The sequence below is a fragment of the Coregonus clupeaformis genome, chromosome 19 (genome assembly GCF_020615455.1).
Source record: "Coregonus clupeaformis isolate EN_2021a chromosome 19, ASM2061545v1, whole genome shotgun sequence".
Lineage (NCBI taxonomy): Eukaryota > Metazoa > Chordata > Actinopteri > Salmoniformes > Salmonidae > Coregonus > Coregonus clupeaformis.
The window spans coordinates 41,963,370-41,990,470 of NC_059210.1; the positions used below are offsets into that span (position 1 = coordinate 41,963,370).

The window sequence follows — 27,101 nt, forward strand, 5'->3', positions numbered from 1 at the left end:
GACGTGATGTGTAGAAGACAAATCAGCACCTGCATGTGTACATCCACTTCAGCTATTAAAATGTAATGTACACCATTATTTATTTATATTTTTATATATACAGTTGGTCAGAAGTTTACATACACTTAGGTTGGAGTCATTAAAACTTGTTTTTCAACCACTCCACAAATTTCTTGTTAACAAACTATAGTTTTGGCAAGTCGGTTAGGACATCTACTTTGTGCACGACACAAGTAATTTTTCCAACAATTGTTTACAGCCAGAATATTTCACTTATAATTCACTGTATCACAATTCCAGTGGGTCAGAAGTTTACATACACTAAGTTGACTGTGCCTTTAAAAGGCTTGGAAAATTCCAGAAAATGATGTCATGGCTTTAGAAGCTTCTGATAGGCTAATTGACATAATTTGAGTCAATTGGAGGTGTACCTGTGGATGTATTTCAAGGCCTACCTTCAAACTCAGTGCCTCTTTGCTTGACATCATGGGAAAATGAAAAGAAATCAGCCCTCAGAATTTTTTGGGGGGATCTCCACAAGTCTGGTTCATCCTTGGGAGCAATTTGAAGGTACCACGTTCATCTGTACAAACAATAGTACGCAAGTATAAACACCATGGGACCACGCAGCCGTCATACCGCTCAGGAAGGAGACGTGTTCTGTCTCCTAGAGATTAACATACTTTGGTGCGAAAAGTGCAAATCAATCCCAGAACAACAGCAAAGGACCTTGTGAAGATGCTGGAGGAAACGGGTACAAAAGTATCTATATCCACAGTAAAACGAGTCCTATATCAACATAACCTGAAAGGCCGCTCAGCAAGGAAGAAGCCACTGCTCCAAAACCGCCATAACAAAGCCAGACTACGGTTTGCAACTGCACATGGGGACAAAGATCGTACTTTTTGGAGAAATGTCCTCTGGTCTGATGAAACAAAAATAGACCTGTTTGGCCATAATGACCATCGTTATGTTTACATTTACGTCATTTAGCAGACGCTCTTAGCCAGAGCGACTTACAGTTAGTGAGTGCATACATTTTTCATACTGGCTCCCCGTGGGAATCTAACCCACAACCCTGGCATTGCAAGCGCCATGCTCTACCAACTGATCTACAGGAGGCCTTTTGTTTGGAGGAAAAAGGGGGTGCTTGCAAGCCGAAGAACACCATCCCAACCGTGAAGCACAGGGGTGGCAGCATCATGCTGTGGGGGTGCTTTGCTGCAGGAGGGACTGGTGCACCTCACAAAATAGATGGCATCATGAGGAAGGAAAATTATGTGGATATATTGAAGCAACATCTCATGACAACAGTCAGGAAGTTAAAGCTTGGTCCCAAATGGGTCTTCCAAATGGACAATGACCCCACGCATACTTCCAAAGTTGTGGCAAAAGGACAACAAAGTAAAGGTATTGGAGTGGCCATCACAAAGCCCTGACCTCAATCCTATATAAAATGTGTGGGCAGAACTGAAAAAGCATGTGCGAGCAAGGAGGCCTACAAACCTGACTCAGTTACACCAGCTCTGTCAGGAGGAATGGGCCAAAATTCACCCAACTTATTGTGGGAAGCTTGTGGAAGACTACCCGAAATGTTTGACCCAAGTTAAACAATTTAAAGGCAATGCTACCAAATACTAATTGAGTGTATGTAAACTTCTGACCCACTGGGAATGTGATGAAAGAAATAAAAGCTGAAATAAATAATTCTCTCTACTATTATTCTGACATTTCACATTCTTAAAATAAAGTGGTGATCCTAACTGACCTAAGACAGGGCATTTTTACTAGGATTAAATGTCAGGAATTGTGAAAAACTGAGTTGAAATGTATTTGGCTAAGGTGTATGTAAACTTCCGACTTCAACTATATATATTTATATAGTACCAGTCAAAAGTTTGGACACACCTACAGTGGCTTGCGAAAGTATTCACCCCCTTGGCATTTTTCCTATTTTGTTGCCTTACAACCTGGAATTAAAATAGATTTATGGGGGGTTTGTATCATTTGATTTACACAACATGCCTACCACTTTGAAGATGCGAAATATTTTTTATTGTGAAACAAACAAGAAATAAGACAAAGAAACAGAACTTGAGCGTGCATAACTATTCACTCCCGCAAAGTCAATACTTTGTAGGTCCACCTTATGCAGCAATTACAGCTGCAAGTCTCTTGGGGTATGTCTCTATAACCTTGGCACATCTAGCCACTGGGATTTTTGCCCATTCTTCAAGGCAAAACTGCTCCAGCTCCTTCAAGTTGGATGGGTTCCGCTGGTGTTCAGCAATCTTTAAGTCACACTACAGATTCTCAATTGGATTGAGGTCTGGGCTTTGACTTAAACCAGTGTTGCTTTAGCAGTATGCATAGGGTCATTCTCCTGCTGGAAGGTGAACCTCCGTCCCAGTCTCAAATCTCTGGAAGACTGAAACAGGTTTACCTCAAGAATTTCCCTGTATTTAGCGGCATCCATCATTCCTTCAATTCTGACCAGTTTCCCAGTCCCTGCCGATTAAAAACATCCCCACAGCATGATGCTGCCACCACCATGTTTCACTGAGGGGATGGTGTTCTCGGGGTGATGAGAGGTGTTGGGTTTGCGCCAGACATAGCGTTTTCCTTGATGGCCAAAAAGCTAAAATTTAGTCTAATCTGACCAGAGCACCTTCTTCCATATGTTTGGGGAGTCTCCCACATGCCTTTTGGCGAACACCAAACGTGTTTGCTTATTTTTTTCTTTAAGCAATGGCTTTTTTCTGGCCACTCTTCCGTAAAACCCAGCTCTGTGGAGTGTACGGCTTAAAGTGGTCCTATGGACAGATACTCCAATCTCCACTGTGGAGCTTTGCAGCTCCTTCAGGGTTATCTTTCGTCTCTTTGTTGCCTCTCTGATTAATGTCCTTCTTGCCTGGTCCGTGAGTTTTGGTGGGCAGCCCTCTCTTGGCAGGTTTCTTGTGGTGCCATATTCTTTCCATTTTTTAATAATGGATTTAATGGTGCTCCGTGGGATGTTCAAAGTTTCAGATATTTTTTTATAACCCAACCCTGATTTGTACTTCTCCACAATTTTGTCCCTGACCTGTTTGGAGAGCTCCTTGGTCTTCATTGTGCCACTTGCTTGGTGGTGCCCCTTGCTTAGTGGTGTTGCAGACTCTGGGGCCTTTCAGAAGAGGTGTGTGTATATATACTGAGATCATGTGACACTTAGATTGCACACAGGTGGACTTTATTTAACTAATTACGTGACTTCTGAAGGTAATTGGTTGCACCAGATCTTATTTAGGGGCTTCATAGCAAAGGGGGTGAATACATATGCACGCACCACTTTTCCGTTATTTATTTTTTAGAATGTTTTGAAACAAGTTTCACTTCACCAATTAGGACTATTTTGTGTATGTCCATTACATTAAATAAAAATAAAAATCAATTTAAATTACAGGTTGTAATGCAATAAAATAGGAAAAACGCCAAGGGGGAGGAATAGTTTTGCAAGGCACTGTACTCATTCCAGGGTTTTTCTTTTCTTTTTACTATTTTCTACATTGTATAATAATAGTGAAGACATCAAAGCTATGAAATAACACATATGGAATCATGTAGTAACCAAAAAAGTGTTAAACAAATCAAAATATATTTTATATTCTTCAAATAGCCACCCTTTGCCTTGATGATAGCTTTGCACAGTCTTGGCATTTTCTCAACCAGCTTCACCTGGAATGCTTTTCCAACAGTCTTGAAGGAGTTCCCACATATGCTGAGCACTTGTCGGCTGCTTTTCCTTCACTCTGGTCCGAATCATCCCAAACCATCTCAATTGGGTTGAGGTCGGGGGATTGTGGAGGCCAGGTCATCTGATGCAGCGGTCCATCACTCTCCGTCTTGGTAAAATAGCCCTTGCACAGCCTGGAGGTGTGTTGGGTCATTGTCCTGTTGAAAAACAAATGATAGTCCCACTAAGCCCAAACTAGATGGGATGGCATATCACTGCAAAATGCTGTGGTAACCATGCTGGTTAAGTGTGCCTTGAATTCTAAATAAATCACAGACAGTGTCACCAGCAAAGCACCCCCACACCTTAACACCTCCTCCTCCATGCTTTACGGTGAGAAACACACATGCGGAGATCATCCATTCACCCACACCGCGTCTCACAAAGCCACGGCGGTTGGAACCAAAGATCTCCAATTTGGACTCCAGACCAAAGGACAAATTTCCACCGGTCTAATGTCCATTGCTCGTGTTTCTTGGCCCAAGCAAGTCTCTTCTTATTATTGGTGTCCTTTAGTAGTGGTTTCTTTGCAGCATTTCGACCATGAAAGCCTGATTCACACAATCTCCTCTGAACAGTTGATGTTGAGATAAGTCTGTTACTTGAACTCTGTGAAGCATTTATTTGGGCTGCAATTTCTGAAGGCTGGTAACTCTAATGAACTTATCCTCTGCAGCAGAGGTAACTCTGGGTCTTCCATTCCTGTGGCGGTCCTCATGAGAGCCAGTTTCATCATAGCGCTTGATGGTTTTGGCGACTGCACTTGAAGAAACTTTCAAAGTTCTTGAAATGTTCCAGATTTACTGACCTTCATGTGTTAACGTAGTGATGGACTGTTGTTTCTCTTTGCTTATTTGAGCTGTTCTTGCCATAATATGGACTTGGTATTTTACCAAATAGGGCTATCTTCTGTATACCCCCCCTACAACACAACTGATTGGCTCAAACGCATTAAGAAGGAAAGAAATTCTACAAATGAACTTTTTAAGAAGGCACACCTGTTAATTGAAATTAATTCCAGGTGACTATCTCATGAAGCTGGTTGAGAGAATGCCAAGAGTGTGCAAAGCTGTCATCAAGGCAAAGGGTGGCTATTTGAAGAATCTCAAATAATATATTTTGATTTGTTTAACACTTTTTTTGGTTACTACATGATTTCATATGTTTTATTTCATAGTTGTGATGTCTTCACTATTATTCTACTATGTAAAAAAATAGTAAAAATAAAGAAAAACCATTGAATGAGTAGGTGTGTCCAAACTTTTGACAGGTAGTGTATGTGTGTGTGTGTGTGTGTGTGTGTGTGTGTGTGTGTGTGTATATATATGTATGTGTATATGTATATACAGTGGGGAGAACAAGTATTTGATACACTGCCGATTTTGCAGGTTTTCCTACTTACAAAGCATGTAGAGGTCTGTCATTTTTATCATAGGTACACTTCAACTGTGAGACACGGAATCTAAAACAAAAATCCAGAAAATCACATTGTATGATTTTTAAGTAATTAATTTGCATTTTATTACATGACATAAGTATTTTATACATCAGAAAAGCAGAACTTAATATCTGGTACAGAAACCAGAGATCATACGTTTCCTGTAGGTCTTGACCAGGTTTGCACACACTGCAGCAGGGATTTTGGCCCACTCCTCCATACAGACCTTCTCCAGATCCTTCAGGTTTCGGGGCTGTTGCTGGGCAATTCGGACTTTCAGCTCCCTCCAAAGATTTTCTATTGGGTTCAAGTCTGGAGACTGGCTATGCCACTCCAGGACCTTGAGATGCTTCTTACGGAGCCACTCCTTAGTTGCCCTGGCTGTGTGTTTCGGGTCGTTGTCATGCTGGAAGACCCAGCCACGACCCATCTTCAATGCTCTTACTGAGGGAAGGAGGTTGTTGGCCAAGATCTCGCGATACATGGCCCCATCCATCCTCCCCTCAATACGGTGCAGTCGTCCTGTCCCCTTTGCAGAAAAGCATCCCCAAAGAATGATGTTTCCACCTGCATGCTTCACGGTTGGGATGGTGTTCTTGGGGTTGTACTCATCCTTCTTCTTCCTCCAAACACGGCGAGTGGAGTTTAGACCAAAAGCTCTATTTTTGTCTCATCAGACCACATGACCTTCTCCCATTCCTCCTCTGGATCATCCAGATGGTCATTGGCAAACTTCAGACGGGCCTGGACATGCGCTGGCTTGAGCAGGGGGGACCTTGCGTGCACTGCAGGATTTTAATCCATGACGGCGTAGTGTGTTACTAATGGTTTTCTTTGAGACTGTGGTCCCAGCTCTCTTCAGGTCATTGACCAGGTCCTGCCGTGTAGTTCTGGGCTGATCCCTCACCTTCCTCATGATCATTGATGCCCCACGAGTTGAGATCTTGCATGGAGCCCCAGACCGAGGGTGATTGACCGTCATCTTGAACTTCTTCCATTTTCTAATAATTGCGCCAACAGTTGTTGCCTTCTCACTAAGCTGCTTGCCTATTGTCCTGTAGCCCATCCCAGCCTTGTGCAGGTCTACAATTTTATCCCTGATATCCTTACACAGCTCTCTGGTCTTGGCCATTGTGGAGAGGTTGGAGTCTGTTTGATTGAGTGTGTGGACAGGTGTCTTTTATACAGGTAATGAGTTCAAACAGTTGCAGTTAATACAGGTAATGAGTGGAGAACAGGAGGGCTTCTTAAAGAAAAACTAACAGGTCTGTGAGAGCCGGAATTCTTACTGGTTGGTAGGTGATCAAATACTTATGTCACCCTTATAAAATGCAAATTAATTACTTAAAAATCATACAATGTGATTTTCTTGATTTTTGTTTTAGATTCCGTCTCTCACAGTTGATGTGTACCTATGATAAAAATGACAGACCTCTACATGCTTTGTAAGTAGGAAAACCTGCAAAATCGGCAGTGTATCAAATACTTGTTCTCCCCACTGTATATATGTGTGTGTGTGTGTGTGTATATATATATATATATATATATATATATATATATATATATATATATATATATATATATATATATATATATACATTCTCACTACATACATACATACATACACAACCATACATACATCATACATACACACACACACACAGTATATTTATATTCTGGACTCTGACATTGTTCGTTTTGATATTTCTTAATTTCAATTTTTTTTGGATTTGTGTGTATTGTTTTGAATTGTTAGGTATACTGCACTGTTAGGAACATAAGCATTTCGCTGCACCTGCGTTAACATCTGCAAAATATGTGTATGTGACCAATACATATATTTTAAAAAAATTAAACAGACCATTCACATTTTATTTATTTATTGCATTGATTTTATTTTATAGCATTGCTTCAAAGATGACTTTTATTACATTGTTACTTATTCATGATATTCTAACCCTAATCGCTCTGGATAAGAGCGTCTGCTAAATTACTAAAATGTAAATGTTGCATAGTAATCTGTGAGGATACAACTACACTAAAAATATACAGTATCGGAGGAGGGTATTGAAACACAGTGCCAGTGTGTCAGAAATCTAGTCCACCCAGTTCCAGTACACATGCTCATCACAGGACCAGGGCCATTCCTCTAGACGAGAGTTAGATGACTGACAGTGTTAAGCTGACAGCCTGGCTGAGCCTGCTGTATACAACTCCTAGGTTATAGGCTAGGTAGAGAGATGTATTAGTTGCCTGCCTGCTGAATGGATCACCACCCTGTTCCAATGAGCTGTAATCATCCCTGGTGTGTGCTTAAGCTAATACCAGCAGCCCTCACAAAAGCCTGAAGGAAATATAACTTATTATGGTGGTGTGCAACGTTTGTTGGAAATTCAAATAACTTATCTTTCTGGAATAATTCAGAGAGTGTGGATATTATTAATGAAAACATGTTGGTCTGAGTGACATTTCAAATGGTGATCAGTGCTGGGAGCTGGATAGGTCTTTCAGCGGTGTGTCAGAGAGGTAGGGGAAAGGCTTGTGCAGGTGGGCAGAGTCTCCTGTCCTCTTCTATCCTCTCCTTCAATGTCTTACAACTGGGCACAGACATCAGTTCAATGTCTAGTTTTAATTTACTTATGGTTGAGTTGTCAACTAACGTGAATTCAAATTCAAAATCAACCAAAAATGTCACCATGTCATGGAAGACTGAATTACTTTTTTTCAAATCTAATCAGTTTTTCACGTTGATTCAACGTCATCACATAGATTTTGGGGGATTGAAATGATGTGGAAACAACGTTGATTCACCAATTTGTGCCCAGCGAGTGACCTTCTCTTTGATCTCCTACTAATGCCTTTAAATCCCTTCAAACATCATGAATGCCTTTAAATCATCATACTTATACTGTGTGATACTTGATGTGCGTTAGTTGGTTATCATAGTCTTCAAGACTCAGTATCATATCACCCTCCCCGTCCCTGAGTCATCTCCCTTTCCTGTCCCTGAACAAATGTCAGTCTAATCCATCCAGATCTCAGCACACTTAATCCACTCTCTCATTGTGCTTTAGAAATGGAGGGCTTCTGGCCCAGACTGGCTGCAGATGGCTGTGGTGGCTGTTTTTAATATTGGATGAATCTTAGATATCTCCACAGGGTCTGGAAAATATGAAGCACATTCTGCTATCAGTAATTACCTCCCTCTTTCCCTCAATCTCACATTCTCAAACTTTGGCAGTGGTTCTCCCTCATGTACTCATGGAGTTGTTTAGTTCCTGGGCTGGGCCGGACCACTTGTTCCCTATAAGTGGGGATATTTCCTCAAAATTGCCTGCTAACAATTGTTTGTTGTGGTCTTTCTTATGTTCGCTGTGAGTTTCTCATGTTATTGTTTTCCCCTTCTGTTGTAGCGGGATGCTAAAGGACAGTATCTGTTCGACCTCATCTGCCACCACCTGAATCTGCTGGAGAAGGACTACTTTGGCATCAGATATGTGGACCCAGACAAGCAGCGGGTGAGTGTGTGTGTGTGTGTGTGTGTGTGTGTGTGTGTGTGTGTTGGATAAAGCATACTGCAGTAGAGGTGACAGTTCAAAGAGATACAGGGCCAGATTTAAGATTTATGTTATTATATTTATTTCATAACACACGCTTTTAGAGAGACACTCATACAATCATCCTCATCAGCAGCAGCAGAGGACAGAGGGTTATTACTTTCTCTCAGAGATGGCTTGTAGCTGCACTGCTTGATTCATAAAGAATTAACATGTGCTCAGAGTGTGTGTTTTAGCCACAGAGACAAGACAAGTCCTGCTGATCCTGCATTTCCTATGCTGCCACTCAGGGCTATTTCAGTAGTTGTTGTTGTAGTGAGGGGTTGGCGTAGAGAGGGAATTGATGGAGTGAATGTTCCCAGAAGGACGGGGGATGAATCAGGGCCTGATATACTGGCAAAACCAGAGTTACCTTCAGAAATGAGCCTAGAGAGCACTGCCACAGCACAGTGTCTGCCTGTCTGCCTGTCTGCCTGCCTGTCTGCCTGCCTGTCTGCCTGCCTGCCTGCCTGTCTGCCTGCCTGTCTGCCTGTCTGTCTGCCTGTCTGCCTGTCTAGGCAGGCCCAGGCATACTGGTGGTGTAGTATTATAATTTGAAAGACCATCCATTACTGTCATTTATAGAGAGAGCGGTTATCTCTGTATGCCCTTACTGTTCAATTTGCTTCAGTATGATGATGATGATTTAATTATACAAATCAGGAACTAATAGCATGAATTATGATTCTTGTCAGATTAGAGATGGATGTTGGATCTGAACAGAGAGATGTCAGTGTGTTTTAGGCGTGAAGCTGACATGACATAACACAGGCTTTCACATGTCTTTCAGTGAACTGTCATTCCTGTCTATTGCATTTAACCTGCTTCGTAGAGCGATGTAGAGTGATATGAGATTGGTTTCAGCGTTGTAGCAGGATTTTCAGACATGTTTCACTTTTGTCACACTTTGATCATATGTCTTTTTGTTGTTGATGCAGCATTGGTTGGAGGTCACAAAGTGTATTGCCAAGCAGATGAAATGTAAGTATTTAGTGTCTTCCTCTTCACGCTATGATCATTCTGCTAATTGAGCAATTATAGTTATCATCACCATGGCATCTCTAATGATGCATAATCTAATTTGACTAATGAATGTGCATTTGAATACAAATGGTAGGAAGTTACTGTATTAGGATTTCAATAGATCAAGATTCTCCATTTGACAGTAAGGACAGAACTGTATGAACCTCATGAAAACTCACATAAATCCTAGCAGAAGATAATCCACACAAAAAGTCTCTCACCCACTCTCTTGTCTTTGCAAATCATCATGAACTGTGTCTCCCTAATTGTGGATACAGAGCTTAAAGGGAAAATCCAGTCAACATCTATCTATTTTTTTATTTTATTTTCATTAGTCCACTGTTGATATAGTCCCAACATGTTTTTCATGTCAACAGTCAAGTTTTCAAGATATTGTACTTTCAAGAAGCAAAGTGTCACCGGCCACATCATCATGATGATGCAAAATGATTTTCCCTTTAAGTGAGATTCCATTAGCCTAATCTACTGTATACTGTGTGATGATATGAAGTAAAGATCGAAGCAAATTTTCATTTGTCAGTGCCCCCTTCACAGATTGCTTAATTCATGGGTGTTGTTTAAATTGACTAGCCATTTTAAATTCTAACTCCATAGTGTCTGAATCAAACACAGGTCAGGTTAGCACTATGCTAGACACTTTTGCAAGGTGGTGCATTTAGAGCATTTTTTCAGTTAATCATTTGAACTGTGACCATGAAATGTTCCTGACTATTTGGTTCTCCATTGCCTTTGTTCCCCAGCCCAGCCGCCGTTCACCATGTGTCTCAGAGTCAAGTTTTACCCCCCTGACCCCGCTGCTCTCAAAGAGGAAATCACCAGGTAGGACTTTGGGATTCTCAGCAAAGTAGAGAAATGCCAACAAGCACTCCCCTCTGGGCTCCTCTAGTATACAGAGGAAGTCAGGGAAAGCAGACATGAAAGCTTTGTGTATAAAAATCTTCAATAACTTTTGCCTTTTCAAAAGCAGTTTCAAAGCAGCCTCTGTTGTTATCACTTTCTTTCACACTTTTCTTTTTCTCCAGAAATGTTTGCGTGCTGAATGCACAGACAGTATTTTTTTCCAGACATTATTGAAGGGCCTCCATAATAAAAGATTTCAGAGCACGTTGTGTCTAAAAACAGTGCAATAAATATAAAAAAAAGACAGTGTTGTTTGAAGTTGAGATGTATGTAAAAAGCCTAAGTAAGCTGGCTAGCGAGCCTGCTCTCTGAAGTAGAATGGCTGCTAAATTGCAAGGCTCTGTAGCTGTGTTCTGCGTTGGTCTCTTTGGCTGGCTGACTTCTGAGGGAAGGAGGAGGACTGAGGGTCAATGACGGCTAGCAGACTCCTCTAAATGATACATGATTAGCTTCCAGCTAGCTCAGATTTGAATCACTTATGCACATTTCTTGGCCTGACTCTCATCCCCTGTGCAGTCTGCAATGAGGTCACCCAGAAAAGCCTCTCTGTGCCCTCAATAGGGCCTCTGATACACTCTGATTTCTACCACCTGATGATGACATTAAAGAAGCAAGTACATATGCAATTGAGTATGAGTGTGTTTGCTTATGTCTGTTACAATGTGTGTATGTGTTGAAAGGAGGCACACACACCTAGCCTGTTTGTATCAGGTGTTTGACATCTCATATTCTTTACCGTCCAGGGAGTCTACACTCAGGTGTGATGAAATGAATGCAGAGTGCAGATAATGAATTGTGTGAATTATGAATGGATGGGGAGGAGGGGAGAAGGAGAGTGAAGGCTGAGGAAAAGAGAAATCTAGAGAGTGAGAGATATGATGAGAGTGGTAGGGCAGGATAGACCACCTCATACCAGAGAGAGGAAGGTTAAAGGAGAGTAAATAATCAATGACACAGAAGTTTTCTTCAATATAGTTTCCTCATGAATCAAATACTGAACGGATACTGTAGAATATTATGGCACAATGGCTAGACCAGGGAAGAGGATAGAGATGGGTCAAATATTCATTTAAATTCACAGCTGTCCTTCACCAAATCTACCGACAGCAGAGATGGCAAAGGCAAGCAGATGAAAAGAGAAAAGAAATGTAGGGCAGACGATTGAAGCATACAGCATCAGCCATTTAACTGGAGTCACCCAAAGAGAGAATGGGAAATTGCTTTTTTAACACCTATGGCTCCTTAAGTGACATACTTTTAGCTGTTGTGGAGCTGGCCTAGATGGCAAAATTACAGCCGAGGATACGTATATTCTTAGTATTCACATGCATGGGTTCTCCTGGGTTCATTTTGGTGTTGGTTGTGGGAAGTTGGTGTCAGGGGAATCTGGGGTCCGTTGGGTCGTTTCTCCCACTGTTTCTATCGCGTGTTACATTCACTTTCAGAATCAATAAATGGGCAATCCTGTACAGTAACTCATTGGTAACACATGCATTGTTCCAGGTGTTAGTCTGTCTGCAGCCAGTGTAGCTGCTGTATCTGTCAGGCAGTGCTGCTGCGTTCTGGGATGCTCTGGTCTTGTCTGGATTCTAATCTGGAGGCTTGAACAGAAACACAGTCAGTCAACAATAGCAGCAGTTTGCCTCAGGGCATCCCCTACCAAACCCTGTCCCCAACACTCATATTCAAAGAAACATTTTTAACATTCATCTGTGGCGATGTCTTGCCATGATATTTTTTGCAGTAGATCTAAAAATACGTGTGGCCTGTAATATTGATGAATCTCATTTATGTAGACGGTGACTGAGATCCATGACCTCTGACCTTCTTCCCCCACTCTGTTCTGGTCCCAGATATTTAGTCTTCCTGCAGATCAAGAGAGATCTGTATCACGGCCGCCTCCTGTGTAAGACGACGGATGCTGCCATGCTGGCTGCCTTCATCCTGCAAGGTACAGTGACAGGACCTGACAGGCTGGATTTGCCTGCCCCACTCTCTGCACTTTCACATGACTTCTTCTCTGCCAGTCACCCCACCATAGAGATGAATACCAGCCGGGGAAAAAACACCTGGATTTCTTATAAGGATGTAGTTATCAGTTTGTAACGCAAATTATATGCCCTGAGGGATTCCTAGCTCCGTATTGACTGATCTCTACTGTATACTAAAAAGCATCAAATTAAAATGTTCATGCAGACAAAACGTGCATCTCCATACTAATTTACACTGTAAAACCATAGCTGACAAAGAAAGATGGGACAGCTGATCAATGCTTTGAATGCATAATCATGTGGATGTCATGCTAGATTGTAAGGCCCTCTGCATGATTATCAGGCATCTTGCTCTCAGCAGTATCGTTAGCTATATAAGTATGGAGCTCACACGCAGTAGACCCTCGAGGCAGGCAGGCTGTATGTTTGAGGGGTACGGCGAGCGAGCCAAAGGCCGCAGAAAGTGCAGTGTTAGGAGGAAGAGAAGGCAGGTCCCTTGGCAGGCGCACTGGCTCTGTTCAGGAGGAGGGGCTGCCTGGTCACCTCCTCGTCCTCGCTCGCTGGGGGAATTAATTGTCAGAAGGAGCTCAGTGTGTCATGAAGTCACAAATAAACAATAGCAACTCTGGGCCAGTTTAACCTGTCATCATTAAGAGCTCTGCTGACATACAGCACAGGCTGCCTGTGAACCAACAACACCTCGGCCAGGGTGCCAGTAGTGTGTGTGTGTAGAACTGTGTAAATACTCACCTTAGCCCTAATAATTATTGTTTAACAGTTCACACTTCATCTGAAGTTATTTATTTACTGCAAACTGAGATTCTGTATCCACTTTTTAAAAATGATTTATTGTATGGAATGATGTTGTGGATGTCAGATATATTACTGAATGTACTGTATGTAACCATGTATGGTTTGACTGTGGTGCTGTGAAATGGTAGATCATTTTTATTAACTGTGTTCCAGCTGAGATTGGGGACTATGACCCTGGGAAGCATCCTGAAGGATACAGTTCTAAATTCCAGTTCTTCCCAAAACATTCAGAGAAGCTGGAGCGACGAATCTCAGACATACACAAGACAGAACTGATGTAAGGACCAATCTACTTTTTCTCTCTAACCTCTCACATATGCATGCATGTTTATGCACACACACTGCACATATAAGATGAATCAATTTGACTGAGAAAGCACTTACTACCATTGTGCGATTGCTTATTGTCTAGGAAACTAGTTCCTTCACCCTCTTCTCAAACATTTGTTTAATCAATTGGAAAACCTTCTAATACCTGCAACTAGCAGAAACAGCCAGGTAGACTGCCTAATGGCCCGCTGTCATTTCAGGGTGTTGTAGAGAGCAGAGGCAAGATGGTGGGATTTTCTTGAGTGCAAAAACGACCTTTCATTAGTACAGTCATGATTATGAGGGTCTGGCAGGGAGTGCAGTGCAATACACCTAATGAAGTGAGATAGGGTAGTGTGTGCACATACAAACACGCAAACGCATGCACACACACACACTACTTTCTCTGCCAGCAGGTTAGCTGATGAAGCATCACTGAGGGTTTCTTAATGATGATACACCCCACTGGGCACAAGCTGGTTAAATCATCGGTGTTTCAACGTAATTTGTCAACGTATTGTGACATGGAATCTATGTGGAACATATATTGGATTTGAAAAAAGTCGTCAGCGTAAATTGTTGTTTTGTGGGTGAAATTTCAACCACAGGCTTATGTAATCATGGTAACTAATTTTCAACGTAGACAAATCTTGTATAAAATATGTTGCATTTTTACCTTTGAAACAACGTCTGATTTTCAACATAATATCCACTGTAAGGAAAAAAAACTATAGGCTGGGCAGCACCTCCTACTGGAGAGTAGATCTATCTACAGCTATCCCTTCGGTCTCCCATCCAGGGTTTTAGCCCTTGCTTAGCTTTATTTGTCACTGACTATTGCCAATGTGCTATCCTGAGAATGATTGTTGAGAAATCTCCACTTAATAGATTCACTGTTTCTATCGAAGTCATTCCAAAGGGTATGTTCAATAGAGCAAATGAAATGTAACCATACTTTATCAATCATACAGTATATCATCAATGATGCTATTTAAGCCTATATAGCAGTTGGGAAATCATCAATAGCTGATGTTTAAATTCAGCCCAGGATTCAACAAAAAATAGACAATACATATAGGCCTAGGGTTTCAAACTTTGATTTCAAATGGAATCTTCAAGTCAATAATAAATATGTTGGATTCACGTCTCCATCTTAACCAAAAATAAAAGTTAAAGAATAGGATCAAATCAAACTGTATTTAAAGTGCATTTAAAGTTTGATTTTATTTAGTCCTATACTTTAACTTAAGATTTTTGGTTAAAATCTTGTCGACAAGTTAACAAATTATCTGTTGGATTCACGTCTCCATCGCAACCAAAAATAAAAGTTAAAGAATAGGATTAAGCCAGTGGCTCAGATGAAACTATCCAAGCAGTAGATACATCTCCTTTAAATGTTGATATTTGGTTGTGTTGTCAACCAAACACAATTCAATATTACTTGTGTAATACAGTAAATAGCCTAAAGTTAAGGCTATCTTACAAACTAATGTAACAGTATTTGTTCAACCTTAAAATGAGTAACACATCCATGGTTACTGTAACAATAAATGTCTTCTTATGTAATCATAGAAAGCGTGCATGTTCAGGGTTGCAGGTATGTTGAAATCTTCACAATTGCTAAAATTATCTGCACAGAATCTCAAATGGCATTGATCATTTGCACCATGTCCTTTAATGTAATCTCAACTAACTGCAATTCAGGTTATTTGGTTGTGCTATTAGATCAAGCACAGTGATAGCACATTAAGTTGTTATATAAATAAACAAAATATCTGACGTATTCCCATTTTGAACATTGGTGTGCTTTTAAATGGTTGAAAGCTCAGTGATAACAGAATTCAACAGACTTTTGGCTCTTTTTGAGTGGGTAAAAATAGGTTGGAATCTCATTGATCAACGTATCTACCAAATATTACCCAATTCTCCACATTGAAATGACATGGTGTGCCCAGTAGGACAGGCTGTGACAGACACTTCTCAACATTGATCCTTCACACTCACCCTCAGGCCTCTAAAGGTCATGTGATTGAGGCCACATGGATAATGGTTTAGCCATAATGTCTGAGCTATTTATCTTCCCACAAGGCACTTCTTTGTTTAAACCATAATTAGTGTGAGATAATGTGCTCTACAGAAATTAAAGACATTGAAACATGGATCAGCCATTTTCACATTAGCTCAGAGGTGATTTGAAGGTTCTTTAATGTTGGTTGCCATTACGGAGTGCTTTGTCTAGTGACCCAGCTCAGTGAACTGGTCATGGCCATGGGACATACTGTATACTGTGGACAGCATGGAGGATGTGACTGACCAAAGGAGTGTAGTCAGAGGTTCATAGATAAAGGAGCTGTAAAATGATCATTATAGATAAGATCCTCTGCTGCCCTCTAGTGGGTTGTTCACGTCTCACCACCAACATAACACCTGTCAACACGCCTAGCTGTGTGATCATGGAAAATATCCTTGGATCTTTTGAATGCACCAGTAATTCAAGCCTATAGTGTCAGAGGCATCTCTTCATGTTTTTTCCATTGATTGTGATGGAGGTCAGGCTGATGCTCACGTTACTCCATTGCTATTGAATGTTGAATGGTTGGTGCTTGATTAAATGTTCATTGGTAAAGGTACTGTATCTAGGATGGTTGATACACTATCTGTCTGTCTGGCCATCTATTCAGATCTCTCTGGTCTATTCAGCATCCTGCCAGCTCACTCTGGTGATCACTCCTCTGTGTAAGGGAAAGAGTTTTGTCTCAGTTAATATTATTTATGCATTTTACCTTTGCTTCTTTCTTTTCATAGACCTGTATTGATGTTAAGTATCTTAATCATACATTGATGCCAAATGTATTGATGCTCTCTCTCAGTGGCCAGACACCTGAAACATCGGAGCTGAATTTTCTCCAGAAAGCCCAGATGCTGGAGACATATGGTGTGGATCCTCATCCATGCAAGGTTGGGGTGGCCAATTCTCACACACTGCTGCTTCAGTTTAAGACATTTGCATTTAAACACCCTATTTTTCTCTACCTCAGCTTTGTGTATTTGATAAAGGTATTATAGTAGGCTTATTGTGTTGTGCCATAACAATGTGAGACACTGTTTTTTGTGTATGACAGGATGTGTCTGGAAATCCAGCCTTTCTTGCCTTCACCCCGTTTGGATTTGTCGTGCTTCAGGGAAACAAGAGGGTTCATTTTCTTAAGTGGTGAGTAGAATGATTTCTGCTCTAACCCTAAACCACATACCACTGCTGGTTCTACATTCACAATCAACAGAGTGTGTCCAGCTGCCTCTCTCCTCCTGACCAGAGGGCTAGCATGCATACAGGTGTCCCATTATCTTAGCTAGTCACTACCATTCTGGGCATATGATTCCACAGGCCTGTCTGTTAGAAATCAACTTGTTTACAGATTGAATGCATAAGAAAAGTACATGTTCTCAATCACAACAAAGAATTGATCATGCATGCAGCAGTGGATGTAAGAATCCTCAAAGACATACATGGATCAGTGCTGCTGTAACATACTATTCAATACAGCCCCTCTCATTAAGCCAGTAGCCCACTATATTGGGTCTGTAATAGTTAAATATGAGTTAGATATTCACTCCTGATATAGAAATCCCACCACCCAATTCAGTACAATATGTCTGTAATACTTACAAATTCTGGCCAAGTAGACAATGTGGATGTTACAATATGTTACAGTATTTACAGCTGATTTGTTAGTTTTTTTTAACCTTCTGCACATTCTCCCATCCCATGCCTCCAGTTTACCTGGCCTATTATCAGATATGTGTTCTGTTAACCAAACATGGAGCTCCATTGCTGTTTGTGTGATCTGCTAGTGGTTGTGATGAATTTTTAAAGAGCTTGTGGCTCTCAGTGCAGTTGGTTATGTGTGTAACTATCCCCTTCCTTGTGGGCAGGAACGAGGTGACCAAACTGAAGTTCGAGGGAAAGATATTCCATATATATGCAAATCAGAAGGAGGTGAGAGCATGAATTATTGATGTGTTGGGGGAGTCAAGCATAGAGAGCAGTGCAGCGACTGTGACTGTTCTATGGCCAATACTCTCTGACAACAGGGCCTGGAGATACCATGTTCTAGTCATACCACAGCCCAGTGTGTTCAATAAACAGCAGTAGTAATAGTAATGACTCTTGACTCTTGAAACTGAGAAACTGTCAGGTTGTTTTATTTTCCTGCACATTTATTTCTAATGTGCAGGACAAAAAGATAATCTTGACGTACTTTGCACCAACACCTGAGGCCTGCAAGCACCTGTGGAAATGTGGAGTGGAGAACCAAGCCTTCTACAAGTAAGTGTTGTTCTTCCTCTATCCAGGCTCTGTCGCAGCCGGCCGCGACCGGGAGACTCATGGGCGGCGCACAATTGGCCCAGCGTCGTCCAGGGTAGGGGAGGGAATGGCCGGCAGGGATGTAGCTCAGTTGATAGAGCATGGCGTTTGCAACGCCAGGGTTGTGGGTTCGATTCCCATGGGGGGCCAGTATAAAAAATAAAAAATAAACTGTAAGTCGCTCTGGATAGGAGCGTCTGCTAAATGACAAAAATGTAAATGTAAATGTAAGTCATAGCTATACACTTTACTCCAGTGCATCTGTGAGAGTTATCTAAAGGGGTCTCTCCTCTCCTCTCACCTTGAAGTGTCCTGAGAGCAGCGTTGTCAGGCTGTATCTCAGATAGGGAACAAGACGTGTGGCAACGGTGACCTTTTTTGAGTTAGTGTGCACTGGGACACGCCATTGAACACTCCACAGCTCCTCCAGAGAAATCAGTGCTCCTTCCGTCTCAGCCATGATTGATTGTGTGTGTGTCCCCCCCCCCCTCCCACCTCTGGGAGGTGTTAAACGATCCCCACCCCCTGCAACACATCAACACAATGACCGGAGAGAGTCTAGTAATGGATGAGGGTGACAGCAAAGGTTGCTGAGGAGCATGTGTGTTGAGCGAGTGCTCAGGTGAGACCGAGAAAGGGGGAGGGAGGAGGGGGGAGGGAAAGGGCAAACGTAGGGCAGCAACAGCACACACAGAGATGGAATTAGTATGATGAGATATCTGGCTATAGGGCTGTAGATCTTAGTAGGGACTGGTGGATTTTCAGGGACGCCTGGCTGATTGGCCCAAAGCTTTATACTGCTGTAATGATAGACATCTGTCTGTGTGTGCTAAATCCCACAGAAACAGACTGATGGATAAATACACACCAAGCCAAGGCTCGTGCAAGGCTACTTACTTACATACTGCATGCACACCTCTCCCAGGATCTAGTGTGTTGGTTTTCAGTCCAAGCTGTGCTTAGAGAACCACACACTGTGGATACCATATAAGAGGGCAGGGATAAAGTAGCCCATTGTATGTACTGAAAGTGAGAACAGTAAAGTGAGAACTGGTTGTGATGCTGTAGGAGGGAGAAGAGGACCAGTCCACAGACTCCCTTAACCTTTTACTGCAGTGGGCTAAATCAGGGTCACACGGAGTGTTTCTTGGTAGTCTTAAACAAATCTACTTTGAAACCAAAGTATACACCTCACACACATAGTTAAGGGCTTTAAAAATATATATAGAGTTTAAATATATTCAATTTTGAGTTTGCATCCCAATATTACACTTTATATACAGTGCATTCGGAAAGTATTCAGACCCCTTGACTTTTTCCACATTTTGTTATGTTACAACCTTATTCTAAAAGTGATACAATTGTTCCCCCCCCTCATCAATCAACACACAATACCCCTTAATGACAAAGCAAAAATAGGTTTTTAGACATTTTTGCAGATTTATAAAAAATAAAAAACAGAAAGACCTTATTTACATAAGTATTCAGACCCTTTACTCAGTACTTTGTTGAAGCACCTTTGACAGCGATTACAGCCTTGAGTCTTCTTGGGTATGACGCTACATGCTTGGCACACGTGTATTTGGGGAGTTGCTCTCATTCCTCTCTGCAGATCCTCTCAAGCTCTGTCATGTTGGATTGGGAGTGTTGCTGCAGAAACATCTCAAGGATGATCAATGGAAACAGGATGCACCTGAGCTCAATTTCGAGTCTAATTGCAAAGGGTCTGAATACTTATGTAAATAAGGTATTTCTGTTTTCGCTTTGTCATTATGGGGTATTGTGTGTAGATTGCTGAGGATTTTTATTTATTTAATCAATTTTAGAATAAGGCTGTAACGTAACAAAATTTGGAAAAAGTCAAGGGGTATGAATACTTTCCGAAGGCACTGTACATCACAGAAGACTGAAATATAACAAAACCGTTTGACATAAAAACACCAGATTTTTGGCAGTAAAAAAAAAGAAATGTTTATTGATTATGAAATTATAAAAGATATAACATTCCACTCATGAGGCCACTAGTAATTTGACTGCAGGAAAGGGCTATTACGTAAAGAAAAGTGTTAAAAGTATTATGTCATCCCAAAACAGCTCCCAGAGTTTACCCCTCTTCTCTCTCCTGGTTTTTTTCTCCACCTCTCTTCCCCTCCATCAGGCTGGAGAAGTCGAGTCAGGTACGGACAGTGTCCAGCAGCAACCTGTTCTTCAAGGGGAGTCGTTTCCGCTACAGGTACAGTAAATGATGACAGTGAGTAGAGGGCACTGCAGATAGCCCACAGCTATGCTGGAGAGCTTCTCCCTAAGGAGGGGACCTCAGGGCCCTGCTGTAACGTCAGCCTTCTTTACCTGAGCAATACACCTCACACACTAGGCTAGAGGACACGGAGGGGGACAGTGTTTTAGTTGCGTTCAGAACAATGTTCCAACATTAATTTAATTCCTTTCATATCTGTGAACATTGAAGTGCTAGGGGCAGGAAAATAACTTGGCCTGTGAAACCTTTAAAATTACTGGTTCTAGTTACTGGAAATCTGAACTTTCTAATGGTTTCAAACGATTACAGGTGAGTCCAGTATGTTATGATGAAAGGTTGAGTTTGTTTCAACCTCTGGTATTTATTTTTGACATTGCAGTGTTGTCTGGAGACGGTGATTGGGTTAGAGGGAGTTGGGTTCACCATGTTAATCTAATCTCAGTTCTCATGTACTGTACTGATGCTTCTCACTGAACTACTCTGTGTAATGTGTGGTACCAGGGAGTCTGGGGTCTGATGTGAGTGTGTAAGCCTGAGCTCTATTATTGTGCTTTATTGTAGTGGACGAGTTGCGAAAGAAGTGATGGAGCAGAGTGCCAAAATCAAACGAGAGCCTCCAGAAATACACAGGTAAAATCAATGCTATTCACTAGATGTCATTGTGGACAGTGTATAATCTCAGATTACAAATATGGAATGTTTGTGTGTGTGTGTGTGTACGTGTGCTTCTGTATGTGCGTGCTTGTGTGTGTGTGTACATGTGCATGTTCTGTGTCTCCACAGGGCTGGCCTGGTTCCCAGTAGAAGCTGTCCGTCCATCACTCACGGCCCGCGCCTCACCAGTGTTCCACGCACCCGCCGGAGAGCCGTCCACATATCCATCATGGAGGGTAAGCGTTGGACCTGACCCCTGACCCACTACTCCCCTCAGTCAACACTGGCGTTCCATAACAATCCCCCCAGTCATGTTATGGGCAAAGGTGAATCATTGTCCAATAAGAGCCTTCAGGAATGTGGACAGGAGTGACACAGCTCTATATCGTTGTCTGTATTCAAATGAACACATGCACGGTAATCTGGATAGTTGTGGAAATGGGTCGCCATGCTTTAGTTTGGGTCTGAGGTTTTAAAGGTAATCTGTGGATAATTCAATGGAGGGTGTTAAATCCAAACCGTTTTAAATGGATCAGGTCCTTGCTCCTATTTGGAAATATTTTATGCCCCCCCTCCCCAGAACACACACACACATACACACACTATAACCTGAGTTTAGCCATGCCCCTGCTTGTGGGAGTGGAGGGCTCAGTCACAGGTGTGTGTGTCACTCAGGCTGCTTTATTTCAGTGCGAGCTATCAGCACTGGGGGTGTGTGTGTGTGAGAGGGGTACAGTGCCAGTACAAGGGCAGCTGGTGCAGCCGTCAGTCAGTCCACCTGCCCTGAACCCTGAACCCTGGGGCCTGAACCCTGAACCCTGGGGCCTGGGCCTGCAGGTGGGCCTGCCCTGCTCCTCCACTCTCACACTGTGTTCTGACCTGCCTCTGTCCTCTGTCCCTGAGGCTAACTTTGCAGGCTGACACTGCAGCATGGGCTCGGGTGAACAGGAGCAGCATGACTGAAGGTCACTGGTACCTGTCCTTGTCACAGCTGAGTCCCTGCCTGCCTCCCAAGTACACAGTACAGTATATACACTTGGCTATACACTAGACTGCTGCAGTGGGGTGGAGAGTGTGAGTGAGAGGGTCTGGTGCTGTATATATCAGAGTTATGACAAGCTCTAACCCGTCAAACGTTACCCCCTGCCTGTGCTGACTGGGTGTCTTACAGTAGTATTAATACCCCTGCTGAAAATAGCCAGGGCCTTCCTCTCCATGTATGTCACTGCCCTGGGTGGGGCCTGGACAGGGCCAGCTCTGGCCGTCTGAACACTGCTACAGCAGGACAGTTGCTCTCGCTAACCCTCATACTGCCAGCCAAGTCTGCAGCAATTGGCCTAACACACAAAGCGAGACCAACGCATCGCCGGGGCTCTGGGACAGGGACCACCAGGATAGTACACAGACGTGCCTGCTTTGAGCTTTTGAAGACACCACCATGGTGAAGTGTCTGATCCGCATCACCACACGGGTGAACGTCCACCTGCGGATGATCAACCACTGCTACCGGGATGTGAAGGTGCGCGTGCTGAGCCTGGGGCCCCGGATGCTTGGCAAGGCTCTTGGCGTCCTGCCCCTCTACCCTGCCCTAACTGGGCAGGAGCCTGGCAGCCTCTCCCCCCTGCCTCCCCCCATCTTGCCTGGCACCCCTCTGCCCGACGGCAGGCCCCAGTCCAGCACCCCGACAGGTAACCTCATCATCAGCGCCCTCCTGGAGTGTGTTACACAGTGAGCAGCTCCCTGTGTGTTAAATCACTCCCACCTCATCAATGTCAACAGAATGGAAATGGTGCCATGCCTTTGATGCCGTTGATGTCTGATCCTCTAAATCATATGGTCCTTGGTGGCCCTTTGTGAATGGAGTCTTTGCATCTTTTTCTTGACCTCTTTGAGATTCATCGGTTCATTTATCCTTTTGTTGGTTTAGAGGAAGTCTATGGGTCTTCTTATTCTGGTTGTGATGGTTGAGGTGCAGACTAGTGATGTGATACTGCTTTGTTGTTGATTTGTGAAGTTATGATTTGATTTTGAATTCAGGTATATTTTTTACGATATTTTGGCCTTTTGGAGGATTTTTACTTGCTTTACGCAATGTCCTCTGGAAGATGCATTGTGTAGTGAAATGTCTATAGGTTGCATTTTGCAATCTGCCCTGCAACCAAGCATATCCTAGGATGTACTGAAGGAGATTACCAATGAGTAAAGATGGCGCTTCTCACTGCCACCCACTACAGAGGCATCCTGCTTTTGCTTTTGACAGAATCTCAGCAGTCAGCATGGCTTAACAGAGCTGGCCTAATCTCTATTTTGTAGTTCCTTGAGGAAGATTTTCCCCCCTATGGATGAAAAGCACACATATGAGCATTAAAGGAAAGATTCACCCATTTTGAATGTAATATTGTTTTTGAGCATCTCTGAGCGATGTTCTATTGATTCCCGGGGTAATTTCATGTTTTCATGTCTATCTGAGCTATTCGCCGTTCAAGCAGGCAGAAATACAGCCGGAATGTTTAAAACTCGTCTGCCTGCTTGAACGGCAATAGCTCAGATACACATGAAAACATGAAATGAACCTGGGAATCGATAAAACATCACTCAGAATGGGTGAATCTTTCCTTTAAAATACGCCTCATCATCAGGAGATGATATGTTAATCCCTCTGCCTCTATGAAGGTGTAATATTTCTGCGGTGGCTGTCTGAGGAATGGAACAGTCAGCGCAAGCTCAACTCTTTCTCACCTGCAGTGACGTCTGTCCTGTAGCTCGTATAAAGAGAATATATACACTGAACAAAAATATATAAACTCAACATGTAAAGTTTTGGTCCCATGTTTCATGAGCTGAAATAAAAAATCCCAGACATTTTCCATATGCACAAAAAGCTTATTTCTCTTAAATGTTGTGCTCAAATTTATTTACATCCCTGTTAGTGAGCATTTCTCTTTTGCCAAGATAATCCATCCACCTGACAGGTGTGGCATATCAAAAAGCTGATTAAACAACATGATAATTAAACAGGTGCACCTTGTGCTGGGGACAATAAAAGCACACTTTAAAATGTGCAGTTTTGTCACACAACACAATGCCACAGATGTGTCAAGTTTTGAGGGAGCGTGCAATTGGCATGCTGACTGCAGGAATGTCCACAAGAGCTATTGCCAGAGAATTGAATGTTCATTTCTCTACCATAAGCTGCCTCCAGTGTCGTTTTAGAGAATTTGGCAGTACGTCCAACCGGCCTCACAACCGAAGACCACGGGTAACCACGCCAGCCCAGGACCTCCACATCTGGCTTCTTCACCTGCGGGATCGTCTGAGGGGGGAGGAGTATTTTTGTCTGTAATAAAGCCATTTTGTGGGGAAAAACTCATTCTGATTGGCTGGGCCTGGCTCCCCAGTGGGTGGGCCTGGCTGCCAAGTGGGTGGGCCTATGCCCTCCCAGCCCCACCCATGGCTGCATCCCTGCCCAGTCATGTGAAATCCATAGATTAGGGCCTAATGCATTTATTTCAATTGACTGATTTCCTTATAACTGTAACTCAGTAAAATCTTTCAAATTGTTGCATGTTGCATTTATATTTTTGTTCAGTATAGATACATTTGCGTATCCTTTGGGTATAATGAAAAATGCTGTGTTTGCTTTTTTGCAGAGTAAGCATGCGATCACAGATGAGCTAGCAACCTTTAATGCATCCTAAAGCTAACTGTAGGCTACCCCAGAGACCAATACTGTGTCAATAATTATTTAGGAAAAAATACAAATGTTTTCTTATTTGAGAATGACCAAATGCTTTATGTGGGGTGTTTATTTATATTTGCACCTATCTTATTTCATATTTCTATGTTGTGGATTATGATATTCTCCCCCTGCTATTGTATGGGCCTCACATTTTGTAGGTTGAAATTAGCAATACTTAGTGAGTGTTATTATTGTCCTTTACCTTGACTTGAAGGGCCATCAAGAGACCATATACATAGTTTCCCCAGACCTATATTAGCTTCTGACTGAAAGATAAACCTAACCACTGTGACCTTTCGAGGTTTATATCTGGGAGAGCTCAGAGTGCTGTGGGACTAATGAACAAGCTGCTAATCAGAATGGAGCATGTGTTTGTTGAGCTCTCTGTCACTGGACATTCCCCACTCATCAGACCTTCATCTAGAATAGATCAATGGTCCAGTCCAGAGTGATGTTCATATGATCAATCATTAAGCAAACAGATTGCATTATGTTACTGTATAAACCCATTGATATGCCCTCACATGGTTGAAACTATCTCTTATTAGGTGTTAGCACTGTAGTGTTGTGTACTGGAAACCCCCTCTGAGTCTGTTTCCCTCCCTCCCTCCCTCTCTCTCCTCACCCTCCTCGCCCCACTCCCTGCCCTGGACAGGTCTGGAGTCATTGCGTGACAGTGCCCACTCTACACCTGTGCGCTCTGTGTCCCATGGGGACTCCTTCATGCCACGCTCCCGCAGCCTGGCCACAGATGCCAGCGAGGGCTCGGCGGTGATCTCTGACGAGGCCTACAGCCCCTCTGACAGCGTGCTGCCCACCCCTGTGGCAGAGCACAGCCTGGAGCTGGCCATGGCACGCCAGGTCAACGGAGCCCCCTGCAGCATCAAGGAGGAGAAGGAGTCGGAGCCAGGCACCCCCTCGGTGGGGGATGCAGGCGACTTGTCAGACAGTAGAGTGGCGGTAAAGGGTGCAGAGAGAGCCTCGTTGCTTAGCGAAGTGGAACAGGTGAATACGTTTGTTTTAAGTGTCCTCCGTTTGCTCCTTGTGACCATTGGACTCCTCTTTGTCTTGCTCCTCCTCCTCATCATCCTCACTGAATCCGACCTTGACGTTGCATTTTTTCGTGATATCCGCCAGACCCCCGAATTTGAGCAGTTCCATTACGAATACTTTTGTCCCCTCAGGCGGTGGTTTGCCTGCAAGCTCCGCTGGTTGGGCAGTTTGCTCATTAACAAATGAGAGAGCGTGTGAGGCCGTAGAGTGCATAAGCCCCTTTGGGGTTAGAGAAGACGATTAAAGCTCCAGAGAGATGGAGGGCAGCCCCGTTCCAACCATGAACCCAGCTTCTCTCATGATACTCCCGCTGACATACATGTCGGACCACTCCTGGAATCACTGTGCCAGGAGTTTCTCTCCCTCCATTTTGAGTTACTCCCCCTTTTTTCCCCTTTACCGTTCATTTGTTTTTTACAAACCCAGAAGACATTTTTGATTTTTTTGGAATTTCAGGTCATTTCAGGTATTTTATTTTTTCAAAAAATATAAACGAAAAAATAAGAAACTGAAATTAAAGAACTGAAGTCTTTTTTAACAGGAATGAGACATTTTGTTGCAACGAATGAAAGTTGCCTACATTTACTATGTATTGTTTGGAAAATTAATTGCATTTGCATAGGGGAAGAATGTGATGCAAGGATATCAGGGAAGCCACCAAGTCATCGAAATGGTTCAGAATGAAGTGAGATAGATACAGTTTTGAAAAGTGTTCAGTGAAGTAGACAGTCTTGCCTTTTCAGATGAAGTAACATCCATCCCAATCCATACATCTATAATGGTTTTCATTGATCAGAACACCTTAAATGAGGGAAGCTAGAGCAAAGCAAAGTGATTGAAATTGAGTAAGTCGGGATGATTACCAAATGCCTTTTATGAAGAAAAAAGTAATAATAATAATTAGTCATTTAGCAGACGCTCTTATCCAGAGCGACTTACAGGAGCAATTAGGGTTAAGTGCCTTGCTCAAGGGCACATCGACAGATTTTTCACCTAGTCGGCTCGGGGATTAGAACCAGCGACCTTTCGGTTACTGGCACAACGCTCTTAACCACTAAGCTACCTGCCGCCCATGATATGAAGACCGTTCTGAATTTGTCGGATTGTTTTAAAGTTATACTTTAGTGGAAATACAATAGGTGTATAAAGTAGAAGCTGTGAAGTTGAAG

At 42.7% G+C, this 27,101-nt stretch overlaps 1 protein-coding gene across 2 annotated transcripts in view; it reads left to right on the forward strand.

The window, feature by feature from the left end:
- Positions 1 to 26,889, forward strand: part of LOC121531921 (FERM domain-containing protein 5) — a 124,942-nt gene extending 98,053 nt beyond the window's left edge. Inside the window, exons 2-14 of one of the 2 annotated variants that reach the window (XM_041837484.2) lie at positions 8,624 to 8,728; positions 9,745 to 9,787; positions 10,591 to 10,669; positions 12,604 to 12,701; positions 13,708 to 13,831; positions 16,734 to 16,821; positions 16,986 to 17,074; positions 17,797 to 17,860; positions 18,099 to 18,190; positions 20,388 to 20,462; positions 21,048 to 21,116; positions 21,270 to 21,376; positions 25,535 to 26,889. In XM_041837484.2, coding sequence (XP_041693418.1) covers positions 8,624 to 8,728; positions 9,745 to 9,787; positions 10,591 to 10,669; positions 12,604 to 12,701; positions 13,708 to 13,831; positions 16,734 to 16,821; positions 16,986 to 17,074; positions 17,797 to 17,860; positions 18,099 to 18,190; positions 20,388 to 20,462; positions 21,048 to 21,116; positions 21,270 to 21,376; positions 25,535 to 26,118 — 1,617 coding nt within the window. In that variant the 3' untranslated portion in view covers positions 26,119 to 26,889. The remainder of the gene's footprint in view (positions 1 to 8,623; positions 8,729 to 9,744; positions 9,788 to 10,590; positions 10,670 to 12,603; positions 12,702 to 13,707; positions 13,832 to 16,733; positions 16,822 to 16,985; positions 17,075 to 17,796; positions 17,861 to 18,098; positions 18,191 to 20,387; positions 20,463 to 21,047; positions 21,117 to 21,269; positions 21,377 to 25,534) is intronic. The other variant, XM_041837485.2, reaches the window with a different exon arrangement.
- The last annotated feature ends 212 nt before the right edge of the window (positions 26,890 to 27,101 follow it).